This window comes from Tamandua tetradactyla, chromosome 1, assembly GCF_023851605.1.
Source record: "Tamandua tetradactyla isolate mTamTet1 chromosome 1, mTamTet1.pri, whole genome shotgun sequence".
Lineage (NCBI taxonomy): Eukaryota > Metazoa > Chordata > Mammalia > Pilosa > Myrmecophagidae > Tamandua > Tamandua tetradactyla.
Window position 1 is genome coordinate 129,848,726 of NC_135327.1, and position 18,462 is coordinate 129,867,187.

Consider the following 18,462-nt stretch of genomic DNA (forward strand, 5'->3'; position numbering starts at 1 on the left):
TGATGGCAGAGAACCTTCAGTTCTCTATGCCCTAACTCCCCCAGAAGAAGTTGACAGACGATGATGTGCTTTCCGTGGTTGCGAATATGCTTAGCACCATCACCAGAGGACTGCGTGGACAAGTCAAAGAAGTGCTAGCATGTTTTACCTCCCGACTGTTTCTGGAAACAAACTATAATAATAAAGCAGCAGAACAAAACAAGACAAATATACAAACAACCCCAAACCAGAATTACAATGAACCCTGTCCCGTTCTCGGTGCAAAGTCTTTGGTGGCTAAAGAAGCTAACTGTGCAAAGTCACTTTAAGAAATGTTCTTTGTCCCCGTGGACCGCTAATTACTAACACCTGGGAAGAGTGCTGGCACTAAGATTCTCTGCCCAAATGCGAGTAAACGAGAACCTCTAAAAATAAAGCTCCGTAGCCAATACCGCGCCTCGGCCCCTGGGATTGGCGGCCTTTGCTATGACGTGACTTGGGCGGGTCGAACGGGTTTACGACAGTGGCCGCGGGTACCGGCCAGGGAATCCAGGAAGGGACTTCTAGCGCGCGGTCCAGCCAGAGCACCGGCTCTCCGCCTGCGCCGTAGGTTTCCGCCTTACCCACGCGTCTTCCCGGCACCCCAGAGCCTCAGCACCCAGAAGCCCGCTGTACCGCGCTTGGCTAGGACGCTTTGGCCGGCGGGCGGCGTGGAACGCGGAGGTTTGGCCTGCGGGCGCGGGGCGGGCGCGGGCGCGGGGCGTTTCCTGGGGAGGCGGCCAATCTGTGCTGTACGGTGCCGGGATTCTCTCTTCCGCTCGCTCTGCTCGGCTGCTGCTCCTGCGGCCCTTCCTGCCGCGGCTTCTGCCGAGAGTGCTGGCAAAGCTGCGGAAAGCATGGCCGGCCGTCGGCAGATCCAACAATTGAGTGGGCTCCAAACTGCCTGACCCGGCCACTGCTGCGACCTGAACTCGCACATTTGCCGGAAGCGCTTGGCTCTGTTCGGGCGATTTCACTTCTCCCGCCACTCCGGAATTGAGGGGGTGGGGAATTGGCGGGGGCTTGGAGAGGAGCTTGTAATCAATTCTAATGTTAAAACTTTTTTTTTCTTTCTGAACATTAATGTGCTCACTGTGGAGAGTTTGGAAAGCATGGGAAATTATTGTATAAGATGATAGGGGGGTGGGGAAGGGACTGAGGAGTTGGAATCAGGTGTAGCCCCTTGGGCGGTGGGTAACCAATTGCTTTGCTAGTTGTAGAGGGCGGCACTGTACCGCAGTCCCGCGCCCGGGGGGCTGAGCGCTGAGATTTGGGGAAGTGGGAGTTGGGCGGACGGGCAAGGCCGGTGGAGAGTCGGCCACGCGGTGTTTGTTTCCTTTCACTTCCTGTGACAGCTGCTCGAGATGAGGTGGAGAGCGGGGCTTGGGTGGAGCAGCCTTGTCCCCCGGACCTGAGCGCCCACCCGCCGCTGGGATTTCCCCGACTTGACCAGGGGTTTCCGGCAATGAGTGCTTAGTAAATTGGAGGCATTCGCGTCGTGGGCCCGGAATTACGGGAGGTAATGCTGGCCCGGCTTTGAGTGGTTTGGGGAGAGTGAAGAAACCCAGAAATGGAGGACTTTTCTACCAGGACCTATGGCACCAGTGGCTTGGACAACAGACCTCTGTTCGGAGAGACGTCTGCCAAGGTGAGCGGGGAGGGTGGCTCTCGGCCTCTGTGTCTGTTTGCCTGCCTATCCTCCTCCCGCCCAGAATCCTGGCCGGCTCCGTCTGCGGTCTCTTGAATGGACTTGCGGGCGGAAAGAGCTGATTCTTTAAATCTGCTTTCCTTCTGAAGGTGTTTGCCTTCTGAGTTGGCCAAGAGCCTTCAGTGCTGGGAATGGAGAAGAGTTCAGAAAGTTCTGGGCTGTTGGAAGCCTTTCAGGGGGAGTGCGGGAACTCCTCTCAGAAGGGAAGGATAAAGGTTGCACAACCGCACTGCCCAGGTGGAGAGCTGACCTTGATGAAAGCCCTGGAGGGCTGCTTCAGGTGTGCACTTAGGGCCTGTGTTAGAAGTCAAAGGTGCTTCTGATTTGTTTGCTTACTTCTGTAAGGGTTTACTGCTGAGACCGAAACAGCCAAGCAATAAAACGACTCGGGGAGGTGTGAATTAAGGGTTTATTTGATGGAGGAGCCCTATTCCAGGAAGTGATCAAAGGATTTTTAGTCCCAAACAAGTTATAATACATCATACTAGGCTTTTGTAAGTATAGCACCTTTTTAAAAGTTTCAATTTCGTGATGTCCTGGGTCAGCAATTGAAGAGAGCTCTTTTCCATCGCACAGCATTAACTTACATGAATAGTTTGAGGCAAGTTTAGCCTGTTTTTTCACCTAGAAAGTAATATTGGCCATCTTTGTCACCTGACAAAGTGCTTTTGCTCCCTTGAAAGTAGGGCGTTTATAGAGCCCAGTGCTTCTTGTTTTTCTGTGCTTCTGCAGGAAAATCCTCCTGCGGAAAGGGTAGGGCACTCACACACTTGGCACTCTTAGGTTAGCCCTAAATTTGAAAGCTGCCATCCTGCCACAAGACTGGTATTTTATATTTTAAAATTCCATGTGGATTTTTCATTTTCTTCTCATGATACCATAATAAGAGGATGTTTTAAAATTGATCTCCAGGAAGTTTCACCTTGTTTATCTTGTGGCTTTGCATAACCCCAGCCCATAGTCCATCTCGTTCGAGAAGCAGAGCTGTAGTCTAGTAGTCGCATATTTCTGCAAACATTATTGAGCATTGTGTGCTAGCCCCAGGGGATCCAAGGACCCCATTCAGATGGAGGGAATCTGTAAATAAATGTGATTGTGGTGGGATCTGTTACCGCAGAGACATGTTAGGGCAAAGAGAAGACCAGAGGAGCATGGATGACTTGGGAGAATGACTTCTTCATCCAGAGTTACTGGTAGCTTTGGGCTTTCTAATACGAATGCCTCTGCATTGGAATTCAACTGGCAGGGGATTTGGAGCCTAATCTGTAGAGGCACTTTGCTGCTTGGAGGGGTTGTCCCAGGGCAGCTGACAGACCATTGTTCAAGGGCTGAGGTTCAGCATTTCCCCACAGGCCTTGGCCTATACAGATCAGGGTTCTAAGTGATCCAAACTTATGACCCTGTTTAATATTATAGCCTCTGTGTCACAGAGGTAGATGACTTTGGTAATGGACTTGTTAATTTATGTAGACATTTAGAAATATTGATGTTTTCTGAATAGCTTGGGCCAAAAATGCGCAATGACTTGAAACCTCTCAGAGAACTTTACTATTCCAAGTATATCTGTTTATTACATTCTTGTTTAGTCCAGGAGTGTATAGCTCTGGAGTTAAATAGCAGCTTTAGGGTATTATAATAATAGATTCAGCTACTCAGAGAAAAAAAGTGAAGAATAATGTATAATTACAGATCTCTGACTTCCCTCCAGCTCTCTCTGCAAGGCTGATAGGGTGATTGGGCATAGAGAAACTCCTGAATGGAGAAAGGGGCGCCTGGACTGAGAGTGAGAGGAAACATCCTGTTTCTTACAACATGAGGGACCAGGTCTGGCAGGAGAGAGGCATCCTAATTACTGATCTTTGAATGCAATTTAAGGTTTTATTTGAGGGCCTGAGATAGGCCAGACACAGGAATTGGGGTTTCAATAATGAAAAGCTTAGGACATGTTACAGAAGAGCCAGATGCACAGATGAGGGGGGGATTCCTGGGGGGCTGAGAAACCCTTGACTGGCCTCTGTGTGTGTTCTTGCTTGCTTTCTTTTTGATATCAGGAAACTGGACATAATAGCCTCTTTGCAGTGAAAATTTAATACTGGTGAACTGTTGTCTTGGAGGAGAAAATCTAGAAGGGGGAAAGATCCACTTCCTGACACATTTTTCTGAGTTTTTAGTAATTTCTTTTGCTTCATAACAACTGACAATACAGCATATAGCATCTCAATTTTAGGTCTAGAAAGGACCTGAGCTTTAGTTCCAAGCCCTAACTTACAAAGCAAAGGCAATTGAGGCCCGAAGAGCTGCCAAGAGTGAAGAGGGAAGTCTGTGTTTCCTCAGTGCCAGGCAACATGCTAGGCATTCAGCTTTATCTTGGTTGGTCATGGAATTCCTTTGTAAGATAGATGTTGTTCTTCCTACTTTACACCTTCAGGAAGCTGAAGCTCAGAGAGGTGTACTTGTTCAGTCACACACTCCTGTTTGGCAAACTCCCTTTCCTGAGTGGAATAGCATGTTAAGCAGTAACTTGAGTAGGGCAGTTTGAGCCATGGTGACTCTAAAGCACATTAGATTGTAATGGACCTCTTGCCCTTTCCAGGTATTAGGAGTGTTGTATTTGCCCAAACATATGTTAATGAATGGAAGACACTGGAATCTGTATGATAGAAGAATAAGTGCAACAGAGAACCTTCAACAACATATTCATAGACATTTCTGAAGGAGTATCTACCTTCACCTGTGCCAGGTACACCTGCTGATTTCAGTTACTGAAACCTTGAATTTATCAGTCTTTAGCATGATATTTAGGGATAACCTTATGGGTAGGGCCATGGAATGAAAGGAAAAGTGAATCTGTTCTCTTTTACTACAATAAATATTGATAGGATAGTAGACAGAAAGGAAAGGTGTCCACCTTTTGTAAAAAAAAGTATTTCTCATCCCTTGACACCTTTATATTGCTAGGTGGGCTGTTTTAGGAAGAGTGTAGATCCTGGTCAGATTGTCCAGGTGCCTTTTTTTTTTCATTTGTTTTCATCCATCCCCAAGTTCTGTAATGTGGTTCATCTCTTTCAGGTGAATAACAGATGTACTGGTGCTAAGAGTAAAACCGTGTAGCTAAGGTTTCTAATCCTGTGCTGTAGTTTAGCAGTTTCTGAAGGAGCATTATCCAACACGAACATAAAGTGAGGCACATATGTAATTTAGAGTTTTCTGATAGCCATATTAAATAAGTAGAAACAAACAGGTGAGATCAATTTTAATAATTTATTTTGTTTAACCTTAAGTATCCAAAATGCTATTAATTCACCATGTAATAGTGTAAAAAATGGATACTTTTAACATTCATTTTCATATTAAGACTTCGAAGTCCAGTGTATATTTTAAACTTACAGCCATCTCACTTCTGACTAGCCCCATTTGAAGTTTTCAGTAACCTCATATGGCTAGTGTTACTGCATTGGACAGCACAGTTCTAAAGCCCAGACCCCTGAATCATTAGTTACACAAGTCATGTTTGTGGAACATTTTTCTCTACTTTAGGATTTCTCAGAACTTTTGATAGGCTAAATTTTCACTGTACTTCTAGTTGGAGAGTATGGGTAGATAGTGCTTCCTGAACGAATTGGGTGGTTGAATGCCCTTGTTATGCACAGGAGCTTTCAAAAGGTTTTACAGAGCACTTTTTGGAAAACGTTGCTGTAGGAATCTCTTTCCCCAGCCTACCCCATTCCTCCTTCACCACTTGTGAGCTAGAATATGGAGTTATCCTTCCCAACCCCCCTTGAAATTTTGCCTTAGGATCACACATAGATTCGGCAGTCCTTGTCCCTGTCTAGATAGGAGGAGGGACATGTAAGAGACCCTTGGAGCTCATGAGTGAATCTTTCAGTTCAGCCAGTCTAGTTTGGTCACCTGAGAAGGGAAAGGAGAGGTTGGTTCTCTTTGTGGGAGAAAGCAAACCAGTGCCATGTCCAGTGCAAACAGGAAGAGGAGTAGTGCTACCCTCCGTGGAACGCGGTGTAACTGGTTTCTGGAGTTTGTTGATTTGTATTAATGATAAAGTAGTCATTCTTCCCCTAAGAAGGGTGGTGACAATTCCTGTCCTTTAGTCCTTCCTGGACATTCCATAAGAAAAATGAGTGACTCTGGGGGGAGGCACACACACTGAACCCTCCAGAAGATAAAGTGAGGTTATCTGTATAGGAGGTTATCAGTTAGTGGGTCCTAGCTTTACAGCAGAATTTACATGTAGTAGAACATTCTCCCTGTAGTCTCCCATCCTCCCCCCAAAAAGCAAGCAAGCAAACAAAACTGTTGAAAAGAAAGGTCTCTTCATGATCTGTATCTAATTCAAGCAATTCAACTGGGAGCATTTGGCCTCAGTGAATGATAGTGTAAGATTATAGAGTGCTACTTCATGGTTTTTTGGGCTTTTGCTGCTTGCTTAAAAGCAAAGTTGTGGTTAAGATTGGAGTCTGTACCCGCCCCCTGCCCGGTGTCCCAAAGCTCTTGTCCTCCCAGGAGTGCAGGCTTCTCTCTTGTTAAGAGTTTCTAGGTGGTCCTGTGAGCACAACTCCTGCACCCTCTAAGGAAAACTAGTCACCCAGGGGACTGGAGACAGTTGCCTTATCTCCTCACCCAGCCTGCCTGTAGCATACCTAAATGCCATGACTTTTTTCTTTCCTATTATAGTAAGTTTTCTCTCCTTCCCCACCTCCTCCCAAAACTGGTGGACTTGGAATCTCTAGGGCTGACTCAAGTGTTTGTATTTTTAGAAAGCCTGTGGAAATGGAGGCTGCCCAGAGAGCATAGAAATCTGCTGGGCTTACCAGGACTCTCTGCATGCCCAGCCGAGGGTAGCATCTCTCTCCACTGACCCTTTTCCTTTTACTGCCTCCCTGCCCTTTGCAAATGCTGTTCTCCTTTCTGAAGTGCCTTCTGTTCTCTAGAAATCAATCCTGCTCAGTCTAGTTCCCTCCCTTAAATGAGCTGAAGTGCTTTCTGTTCTCTAGAAATCAGAATCTTGCTTAGTCTAGTTCCCTCCCTTAGATGAGCTTTTTGTTCACAGCTCATCTCGTATCCATGCGTCCTGCCTGTGAGCCTTGGTTATCAGAGAAGCCTCCTTGACGCTTACAGGCTCCTTGTGCTGTGAGGGATTTGTATTGGTTTTACCTCCCCAACCACCTTACAAGTTCCTGAGGGTGGTAGGAGGCAGCTTCCACATTTCTGTTGACTTTTTATCAGTGGGCACAGTGCTTTACCTAGTTCTTGGTTTTTATGTGTATGAAGTTTTAAGTGAAGTGAGAATTTAGAATCCTTCCCAAAGTAACCTTCATTCTTGGGGCATACTAAACTGAAAGTAGAAGGTAGGGGCTGGTGTTCAGAAACCTGGAATGCTGGATATCAAAACAGCATGTGGTCCTTCAGGTTCTCAGGTAAATAAAGTTATCATTCTCTACCTGTGAGTTTCATTCATCAAAGAGGCCTGTTGTAAATAGATACCATAATGTATAAAACAACTTAAACTGAGGCCTGACCTCTCAGAAGCTGATAGTCTGCTGGTTTTCCTCTCTGCAGAGGTGGTTTTTGCACATTTGTGGTGACAGTCTGGGTGCATTGAATTGAATCATTTTTTTTCTTGTGTTTAATTCTGCCAGGTACAGGGATAGTGACCATATGTTTTGAGTTGCCATAGGGGTGTGTGGGTTGACAAACTGGAGTGTTTCTACAAGAATGATGGAATATATTTGATTTTAGGGCTGCCCGAGAAATTGGCCATGTGATCACCCAGGGCATGGGGCGAGCCTAGCTCTCACTCAGCTCTGAGGAGCCTAATCTCGCATTAGTAAGAATCCTCGTTTGACCTGGTAGAAATAATGCTCAAGTCATTTTAGCTACCATTTGCAATCCCTCTGAAATGTCAGGTAATATGTTTTAGGGGCTTTACATATATTATCTCCTTATCCTTAATAGCAATCCACATATTAGAGCCATTGTACAAATATGGAAACTAAGGCTTAAAAGTTAAGTGGCTTACCCAAGGGCACAAGATAGGCATCTGACAGGGAATACATCTAGGTCAGGTCTGTTGGGCTCCTGCACTCAGTCTTTATACTGTGCCTCCTTTTCTGAAGCTTGGAGCACCCATAAAGTTAGGGTGCTTTTGGTGGGTACCAACTCTAGGCTCATCTCCCCTCCCCCAACATAGTGATTTGTTTTCTATTTTTACTGTGATCTGCTATCTGTAAATGGGTGTTTTAATTAAAAAAGTATATTTCAGGTGCCTATACCTGTGAGAAGAATTGGGTAGGATGAATGCATAAAAATATTCACAACTGAAAGATACTTCAAAGTGTGATTCAGCAAAATAAAGGAAAAACATTAAAATGGCTATAACTTCTTCTAGAAAGAAATGAGGGGAAATTTTGTTGTTCAGCTCCACATGTTATAGTGGAGATAGTGTAAGTGAGAGAATTGAGTGGAGAGGTGTCAAGGACAGGTGTGGCTGCATTGTCAAAAACCCCTGTCTTGACTCCTCTGCTCCTTGCCCTAAGAATTCACTGGTAAGAGAGTTCACCGTGCCCTAGAGTTAGCCAGTGAGGCAGGACAGCCCCTCATTCTCCACCTGTGGGGATGCTTTCCTGTTTGTTGGCTCTGGCCATAGCATGAGGGGGATATCCTGCTTAGGCAATGCCATGTAGCCCTGGGGGATCCAAATTAAAACCACAGGCAGGGTCAAAGTTTCTTGCTATAGCTGCGTCCAGACCTTCTCCCGACTTTCACATCCTCAGTATGTTTATTTTTAAAGTGCTGTTCTTTAGGCTTCTGACTGGACCAGTTCCAGAGCTTTAATGACAAGAAGTTTTCTAATTGAGATTTGGAAGAAGAAAAGGAAATCTATTTCTGAGAATCGAGTTTTTATTTTTGGTATTGGAATCCTTAACTTTGAGAAATGCAGAATGTTGGAGGTAGAATTATAGGATGTGATGGAAGGTCTGAATCGCTCAGTTCAGGAAAACAGTAGTGGGAAGTCGTGTTCTTTGGGCATTTAACACCTGCAGAATGTATTGCCTTCTCTCACAAGAGAAGGTTATCACTATCTTCAATGAGTTTAAAAACTTGTGAGATAGGGAGAATGAATATAAAATGGGATAGAGCCCTGATGGGGATTGAATCATGTCCTACACAAAAGGCATGTTCAGGCCACAAACCCTGGTCCTGTGGGTGTGAACCCAGTTGTGAATAATACCTTTGAAGATGTTATCAGTTTACTGATGCTGCTGGAATGCAATATATCAGAAATGGAATGGCTTTTATAAAGGGGATTTATTAAGTTACAAGTTTACAGCCCTAAGGCCTTAAAAATAATCAAACTAAGGCATTCAGAGAAAGATACCTTGACTCTGAAGAGAAGCAGAATGGCATCCAGGATTTCTCTGTCAGTTGGGGAGCATGTGGCTGGCGTTTGAGGTCCTTGCTCCCAGTTCTTTGCTTTGTGCTTCTGATTCCAGTGGCTTCTTCAAGACATCTGTGGGCCCTTAAGTTCTCTGGGACAAAACTCGGGACTGTGGCTTGCTTAGTCTATCACGGGAAGGACATGACGATGTCTGCTGGGCTCTGGTTTCTAATGGCACTCCAGGCATCTCCAAATATCTGTGTCAGTGTTGGCTCTGAACTTTTTCCAAAATGGTTCCCTCTTAGACGATTCTATTAAGCAGATTAAGACCCACCTTGAATGGGTGGAGACACATCTTCATAGAAACTACCTAATCTTAAAGGTCTCACCCACAATTGGGTGGGTCTCATCTTCATGGAAAAACGTAATCAAAAAGATCCCACCCAACAATAGGTATGCTCCCATAAGACTGGATTAGGATAAGGAACATGGTTTTTCTAGGGTATGTAATGCTTTAAAGCCAGCACAGTTAAGATATTTCCAAACTGAATTAGGGTGGGCTGTGATCCAATATGGCTGACATCCTTATATGCAAAGAAATTGGACATGGAAGAGAAGTCATGGGGAGCCCACCAAGGCCTGAAAGTCAACAGAATGTGGAAGACAAAGGAGAAGACGCCACCATGTGACAGAAAAACTAGGGAACAAAGATTGCAGGCCAGCTGGAAGATAGCAGCTTTGGGAAGAAACAGATCTTCTGTCCTCTGAAACCATGAGCCAATAAATTCCTGCTGTTAAGTCAACATATTGTATGGTATTTCTTTTAGAAGACGGGAAATTAAGATATGCCCTTCATAAAGTCATGAGCAAAGTGCTGGGGAGTATGGAGGAGGGGTAGTAATTCTGTTGGGGGCATCAGGTCAGATGACTTGTTGCAACAGTAAGATTTCTGTCGGGAGGAGGAGATAACAGGGAATCCTAAGCAGGGGGTCCAGTTTGAGTAAAAGTCTTGGTAGCATCAGAGTAAAGGAAATGGTGAAGGAACTGTGAGTTCCGTTGTGCCTAGACTCTAGAACCTGGGAGGAACAGTGAGAGGAAAGGCTGGGCCTGATACAGAGCCTGAATGCTATGCAAAGGAATTTGGATTTTGTCCTGTAAGCTGTAGGTATGGAGTGTACATGCATATATTTCTTCATTCAGTTATTGTTCAAGTACATGCTACATGCCAGGAAATGTGCTAAGGACTAGAAATAATACTGTGAATTAGAGAGAAAAGCATATCTTTTCTCATGGAGCATATGTATTGCAGGGATAGAAAGGCATTAAACAAATCCTTTTTCCTTTCTGTTTTCTACTAAGCTTCAGTCACCTGCCAAAAGTCCTTCCAGTTCACTAAGCTCATTTCTGCCTTAGGGCCTTTGTAACTTGCTGCACTTTTCTAGAATATCCTTTTCCCAGATACTTTGTCTTATTCCCTTTTTTGAATAATGGCTCCTGTTCAAATATCCCATCCTCAGAGAGGATTTCTTGTCCTCACCTTTTTAAAATAGCCCCACCCCTACCCCTAGTTTCTACCTGGCCACTGTCCATCTACCTTGATTTTTTCCCCTAACACTTAGTATGTAGAAAGAATGGCAACAAATGCTTAAGCTCAAGTAGGAAGTTGGAAGGATGATTGGATCTTCTAGTGTTGGGGGACTTGAGATTTTTGGCCCAAAGATAGACTTCATGAGGGAGAGGGTGACCATACCGATGATAAAGGAAATTATTGAGCAAAGGAGTAAGTACAGGCATAGCAAAGAAGTAGATCATTTTTTGTCCTCTTTGGGCTGGAGCTGTGGATTAGGAAGGCATGTTCCTCTTCTTGGAATCTTTTTTTTTTTTTTTTTAAATAAAAGATGTACTGGTTTCAAGAGTGGGATTGGGTTCCTGAGGAGAGCCGGAAGTTTTGAACCACTTTCTGGGTAGAGACAGGCAGTCAACCCAGACAAAAAGCCATGGAACTACAATGACGGCCCAGCTGAGAATAGAAAGCACAAGTCTGTAGTAAATCCAGAGTGTTTATTCTATCAACAGTATTTGAACATCTAAAGTGTACTAGGCCCTGTGCTTGCAGAGGGTTGGTATGAGACCGCCCAGGACATACATTTTAAAAATACCAGGAGCAAAAATCTCCCAAGCAACATGGGATATGACTCCCAGGGATGAGCCTGGCCCTGGCACTGTGGAATTGAAGCCTTCTTGACCAAAATGGGTAAATGGAATACAACAAAATAAGGTTATCAGTGACTGAGAGAGTTCAAATCAAGTCAAGAGTTCTGGAGGCTATTCTTATGCAAATCTCAGCTAGAAATTTCTAATAGCCATGGTTTGCCAACCTCCAACCCAAAACCATTCTGTAAACTGTAAAGAATACCTAGGGCTCTGAGATTCTATAAATGTTTCATGCACTAAGATTACTTTCCTCCAGACAGGTTCCTAGGCCAGATAAGTCCTGAAAGCCAGAGAGGTCAGCCTCTCCAAGAACATCAACTAGTTCATCCCCCTATCCCATATTGTTGATACCCTTTCCAATGTGAAAAGTTATAATGCACATAGCCCAATTACCCCTCAAGACTGGGAGAAAGATCAAAGAAAAAGGAAGAGTTGGAACAGAGAAGATAGGATTTAACAAATGAGTATGACTGCTAAATCATTATATTGACATTTCTTTAAAACATTTTTTTTAGTTGCAAAATGCAACATATACAAAAAAAGCAATAAATTTCCAAGTGTATTTTAACAAATAGTTAAAGAATAGATTTTAAAGTTTGATATGGGTTACAATTCCACAATTTTTCTTTTTTTTATTCTAATCAAGACCCACTTAGAATGGGTGGAGACACATTTCCATCCAATCAAGTGTAATAACCACAATTGATTGACACACCTCTGTGGAGATAACCTCATCAAGTCTCCAACCTATAGCACTGAATAGGGATTAAAAGAGACTTGATCCCACAAGATTGATTAGAATTAAAGCATGGCTTTTGTAAGGTACACAGATCCTTTCAAACTGGCACAGTTGGGGTTTGACAAGTTATGATAGGTAGCAATGTCTAACTAAAATGTGCATACGAATGACCTCCAATGTAGCCTCTCAACTCTATTTAACTCTGTCACTGATGCCTTATTTGTCACACTTCTTTTCCCCCTTTTCGTCAGAATGGCATTGTTGATCTCACAGTACCAGGGCCAGGCACACCCCTGGGTGTCAACTCCCATGCCACCAGGGAGACTTTCATCTCTGGATGTCATGTCCCACGTAGGGGGAGGGCAATGATTTCACTTGCAGAGTTAGGCTTAGAGAGAGAAAGGCCACATCTGAGCAACAAAAGAAGTCCTTTAGAGATGACTCTTGGGCATACCTATAGGTAGGCTAAGCTTCTCTGCTACATACATAAGCTTCACAATCATTTGCTTTTTTGTCATTGTGGAAAAGGCCTTCCAGCTGACCTAAGTACAGTCTGACGCTCATGAACCAGAACTGGAAGGTACCTGATATCATTTAGCCCAATCCTCGCATTTGATATACTCAGGTGGGTTAAGGGAGCCTTTAAAGGACAACTGCTGGCCACTGGTAGAACTGTGATTAGAACCTTGGTATCCTGAGTCTTAATTTCAGGGTCTATATATTTTAGTCTAAGGATTCTTAGACCTTTGAACTGCTCATTAGGCTTGTACTTTGCAAAAAGCATTGGATAGGAGACCTTTGATAATACTTAGCTTTATGACCTTGGGCAAATTATTCATTCTCATTGAATCTAGCTACCCATTGGTAAGATGAAAATCAAGTATTCCTTACTTGCTTCATAGGGTTACCTTCTGCTATCCTGGGTACAAACCATCTGCACATATGTCCATCTTTTCTCCTTTCCTGTTCAAAAGGAAGGTGTGACTCCTTTGTATTAAGGCTAATTTTTTCCACTTGTGCATTACATGCCAGCTCCTTTTTCCTCTCAAGTTTCATAAAACTTGATTCACCCTACTTTTTTTGTAGTAGCTATGTTTCTCTCTCCCCTTGGTCTTTGTGGAGTTCCTTTTCGTTCTTGCTTATTTTTTAGTTTTAACTTCCTTTGGTAATTTCTCCTTGACTGCTGAAGTTAACTAATTCTCTTTCTCTTTAGTGCTGTCCTGAGCTCTGGATGTTGTACCCTGGAAGGTAGAGATTTTATTTATTTTGTTTTATTTGCATTTGAAATATAGTAGATAATGTTTGTTTCTGGATGAACTATCCTAAAGCCCACCTTGACTCTCTGCAGGTGAGGTCAACAACTTGGGTTCATTCTATAAACAGCAAAGTTTATATGCTGCATTCTCTTTTCTTTATGTACTCTAATTCTGGAGCATATTTATCCCAACACTGTCCTTTGACATGCTAATTAGCTATTTAATTTGCTAGTATCCTCTTATGTTGAGCTGTGGCAGGGTCGAGGTGATGTTCCTTTGTGCTAAAACTCAAAAAAATAATCTCTGGGCCCAAGGAAGGGTCTTTACGCTATGATTTGAACTCATCAATATTCAAAATGGTTTAAAATCTAAACTTTAGAGCAGTGTTTCTTGTATTTAAATGCACATATAAGTCACCTGGAGATCTTGTTAAAAAGTGGATTCTGATTTAGTAAGTCTGGTGCAGAGTTCAAGATTCTGCATTTCTGATAAGCTCGGAGGTGATGCTGATGCTGCAAGTCCATAGAACACACTTTGAGTAGCAGCAGTTAGAGAGCATTAGCAGTAGAAGGTCTTCCAAAGTTAACTGTTTCCTTGATCTAAACTCGTGATTACTTTAATAGTAGAAGGCCTGAAGCCAAGGCCCTGTCTTGGAGAAAGAGGAAAGCACTGAGAAACACTTCTGCCAAATGCTAAATGGTTTGTCCTATACATACTGGGAGCTTCAGAAGGGACCACTGCATTACAGCATAGTAGAATAATTGTTATTTGGGAATATGACTGTTTAGAGAACTTAGAAGGCAGGCAAGGAAGTATTCATTGAAATTTAGACATTTTCATCAAAATGATAAAAACTTACATGGATAAGTTTAATAATCGAAAAGTATCACTTTTGAGGAAATCATTATTTCTGAAAAGATACACATTTATTGTAGTACCTTGGTAATAAGGCCTTTTGTCTGCCCATTTGACTACCATCTATGTCCAGGTCAGTAGTAGCATTCTAGACTGCTCTTCCAGTGAAGAGTATAAAAGGTATCTGCTGTGGTAGGAAAAGCAGGCCTGGAATTGGGCCTTTTCTTGGTCATTTATTGGTACAGAGATCTTGGGCAAGTTCTCAATATGTGCCCTTCGTATAGTTTCTCTCTCTCTCTCTCTCTCTCTCTCTCTCTCTCTCTCTCTCTCTCTCTCTCTCTCTCTCTCTCTCTCTCTCTCACTCTCTCACTCTCTCTCACTCTCTCTCTCACTCTCACTCTCACTCTCACTCTCTCACTCACTCACTCACTCGTGGATAGGAGTAAGTAAACAGGTGATCAGTGATCTGGTCCCTCTCTCTCTTAACAGATGATCCCAAGGTCAGATTTGTATGTGCTGGTAGTCCTCTTTAGCTAAAGTGGTGATAAGATCTGTTCTGAATTCCCCAAGTTTGTAAGGGTGTGGCTGGAGTTCAATTTCCTTTGTCCTAGAGCTTTGAATTGCTTTGGCCTTGATGTGGAGAGTTGCAGTTGTCCTTGGATAGATGAGGCACACCCACTAAGACACTTGGCTTTCCTGTACTTTTTTCCCAGCTCTGCCTGCCTGACTTTTAACTTCACTTTGGATTTGTTTCCTTAAAAGCAGACAGTTTGGAAATGAGTGCTCAGCTCCTGCACCTACTTGTTCCTATATGTGTTCCCTATCTCTAAGGTTTTGTTTATTGGCTGCTAACATTTCATATCTTGCTGTTCTCTGCCCACATGTTACCAGAACAATATTTCTTGACTATGGATTAATTAAAGATTCAGCTTTGACTTCTCAGAAAAATTAAACTATATGGTATTCTCATTGGCCTTAAAATAGTGTTTCCTAGTTAGGTCTTAAATCCTTTGTAAGTAAAAAAAACTTCTATCATCCTAGTTTATAATTTTGACTTTTTTGTCCTTATACCTGAAACTGTATCTAATGTATGGCTTGGATATAGGACTCTTGGGCTTCAAACAATTGTTTCTCAGTGTATAAATTAAAACAAATAATTTGACCATACTGAGCCTAAATTTATCATAACCTATAAAATTAGGATTTTTTCCCCTAAAATTAGAAGTTTTTCTGACTGTATTCTGTGGGGTGGGGTGGGGAGGGATGAGAAAGCTCAATGAGTGGGATCCCTATCTCCTTTAATCAGATTATTCAGCTTTCAGTATATTGGATTTTTGCTATTACCTAAATGGGGAAGCCACAGGACTAGATCGTCTTTAAGGTTGCTTTGAGTCTTGGCAGACTGATCCCTTCTAACAATAGCATCTGTTTTTAGATTACATTAGAGAAGGAGACCTAAGCTTTTTCAGACATGATAGGTCTAAACTCACGGACCTATTTTCCACCAAGGCTCTTGCCCAGTCCATCTCAGCCCCTCTGTCCCTTAAGCAGTGATACGTAGCCCCTCACCCCACCCCCGCTTCTGTTCATACTATTTCCAGTAGCACTTGGGTTATTTGTAAGCATCCCTTCCTCATCAAATTTTCAGAAGCGTGATACAAACATTTTGCCCCTTCAAGAAACTTCCCCCAGTTAGTTGTTCCTCTGCCTTTCAAAGTACCTTTGCCACTTTTTGCAGTTATATGTGTAGTAAGTTCAAAGAGGGGCAGGATCTTGGTTTTGTTCAAATTAAAGGCCTTGGAGAAGGCAGGGCAAGATGGTATGGTATTTAGTTCATCCTCTGGGGCAGCTAGTAACGAGGCAGGAACTGTCTAGAACAACCATTTGGGGTACTTCTGTGACTCACATTGTACACCAGCTTGGAATGGGTAGAAGGCCAAGATCACTTCACAGACTGTAAGTACATTTTTCCATGCTGTGGAGACTGTTGCCCCTTCTTGACTGGAGAGACAGGCTGATTTGGAGTCTCTCCCTGGACTTGCTCTATGAGGAGCAAGGGAAGGAGAGTTCAGCCAAGCTGCATTTGCGGATTTGATTAAAAAATTTGGACTGCTGAATACAAGTCTGAGCATATATGACTACAAGGCAAATACAAAAGAAACCTGCAGGTCTCTCCCCAGCAGCAAGGAGATTGGGCTGATGAAAAAAAAAAACACAGGGTTTTGGAGTTGGCTGAGCTCAGAACACTGGAAAAGGGTTGTGCCCCAAGAAAAGGGACACATAGGGCTGGGGACTAGCTCTGAAAAAGATTAAAAAAAAAATTTTTTTTAAGCAGCCATTAAAGAAAGCAGGCAGTCTCAATTTTCAGCACTGCCCCAGGCAAGGAAGACTTAATAAATGTCTGAAATAGTAACTAATCAGGTGAAGGAGATAGATAGTACCCTAAAGGACATATCTTTTCCAAGAAAAAGAGGGTGGGGAGGCAGTGCACCAGGACCTAGCACATGTGGCAGCTCTCATTCAGAGAATTTAGACCCCAGGGGCTGGGATAGCAGCAGCAGTTTCAAAAGGTGATGACTAGCCTGTCTCAAACATGTTCCTGGCAGGGGGAAGGGGGTGCTATTTGAGAGATGTGTAACTTTTCTGGCATGTAGGGAACAGGAAGCTGAAGAGTGCCCCCTGCCCCCCCAAAAGTATTTGTGTTGGGCAAGGCCCAGCACAGGCAGTGACAGTTATTTAGAGAATTCAGACCTCAGAGGCTGGAAAACAGAATAGTTTAAGCCTGCCCTCAGCCCTAGCCTCTGTCTCAACCATGCCTCTGGCAGGGTCAGAGACTGCTGAGAATTAGGGCACAGTATCACTTCATGCCAGTGGGGAATAGCAGCCTGACAAGCACCATCTGCTGGGCAGAGCATGAAAAGCACAGAAAATGCTTCACAGGAAAAGATTAGCACCCTGTTGGGTCTCATCTCCAGGGAACCTTGATACGGATTACATCCCCTTTGTGAGTCCTGGGCTTATCTTGTCTGGGAAAATCTGATTGGGGTTGATCCTATCTGGGGAGACCAGGTGAAAGTTACTGTAGGTAACAAAAAGAGTGTTAAAAACATTTAAAGAGACAGCAGATCATTATTTCCTGAGGAGGCAGAGGGAACGGAGAGCATTTTCCTGCAGGTGAAATAGCTGCACACACACAGAAGGACAATGCCAAAAAACTTCCTTATAGGTAGGGCAAGAACCAGAGAAGCAGGAGCTGAAAAATTCTGATCTGTGAAACAGAAGTTATGTTTGAGTTCTAGAATAAGCTGAATGTCAAGGAACAGGTAGAGAACAAAGCCAACTAACAAGAAAACCCTAGGGAAAAGAGAAGAAATGACCTCCAGAATCAACTAATCAAGAAAATCAGATCCCTAGACACCAAAAAATCATAAATCATACTAGGAAGCATGAATATATCATCCAGCCACAGGAACAAACTAACACTTCAATTAAGATACAGGAGTTGAAGCAACTAATTAAAGAAGTTCAGAACCTACAACAGCAAGATAAACGTTTTCTCAAGTGTTCATGGATCATTCTCCACGATACGCCACATGTTGGATCACAAAGCAAGTCTCAATACATTTAAAAAGATTAAAATTATACAAAACACTTCCTTGGATCATAATGGAAGGAAGTTGGAAATCAATAAGAGGCAGAAGACTAGAAAATTCACAAATATATGGAGGCTAAATAACACATTCTTCAACAACCAGTGGGTCAAGGAGAAATTATAAGAGAAATCAGTAACTATCTTTCAGTAAATGAAAATGAGAACACAGTATTTCAAAACTTATGGGATGCAGGGTAGTGCACAGGTAGCTCATTGGTAGAATTGTTGCCTGCCATGTGGGAAATACAGGTTCCTGGAGCCTGCATATTACCACCCCCACCCCCTAAAACTAAACCAACAAACTTATGGAATGCAGCTGTGAGGGAAATTTTTTCTTTTAATTAAAAAAAATTTTTTTAAACACAACATCATACAAACATGAACATTCTTACCATATGATCATTCCATTCTTGGTATATGTGGTAGTTAGATTCAGTTGTCAACTTGGCCAGGTGAAGGCACCTACTTCTGTTGCTGTGGACATGAGCCAATAGTACGTGAACCTCATCCGTTGCTGACTACATCTGCAGTCGGCTAGGAGGTGTGCCTGCTGCAATGAATCACGTTTGACTTAATTGGTTGGTGCTTAAATGAGAAAGCACAACGTAGCACAGCCCAAGCGGCTCA

General features: G+C 43.2%; 1 protein-coding gene across 6 annotated transcripts in view; it reads left to right on the forward strand.

The window, feature by feature from the left end:
• Positions 1-488: 488 nt before the first annotated feature.
• The window catches only part of TMEM243 (transmembrane protein 243), a 34,417-nt gene continuing 16,443 nt past the window's right edge, over positions 489-18,462 (forward strand). For 2 of the 6 annotated variants that reach the window (XR_013171119.1, XR_013171124.1), the window contains exons 1-3: positions 489-585; positions 1,374-1,666; positions 1,816-4,466. Coding sequence is in view for 2 of the 6 variants with exons in the window: in XM_077150327.1 (XP_077006442.1) it covers positions 1,589-1,666 (78 nt within the window). In the remaining 4 variants the exon portion in view is untranslated. Of the gene's footprint in view, positions 703-1,373; positions 1,667-1,815; positions 4,467-18,462 lie in introns of all 6 variants that reach the window. The other 4 variants (XR_013171137.1, XM_077150327.1, XR_013171132.1 and 1 more) reach the window with 3 other exon arrangements.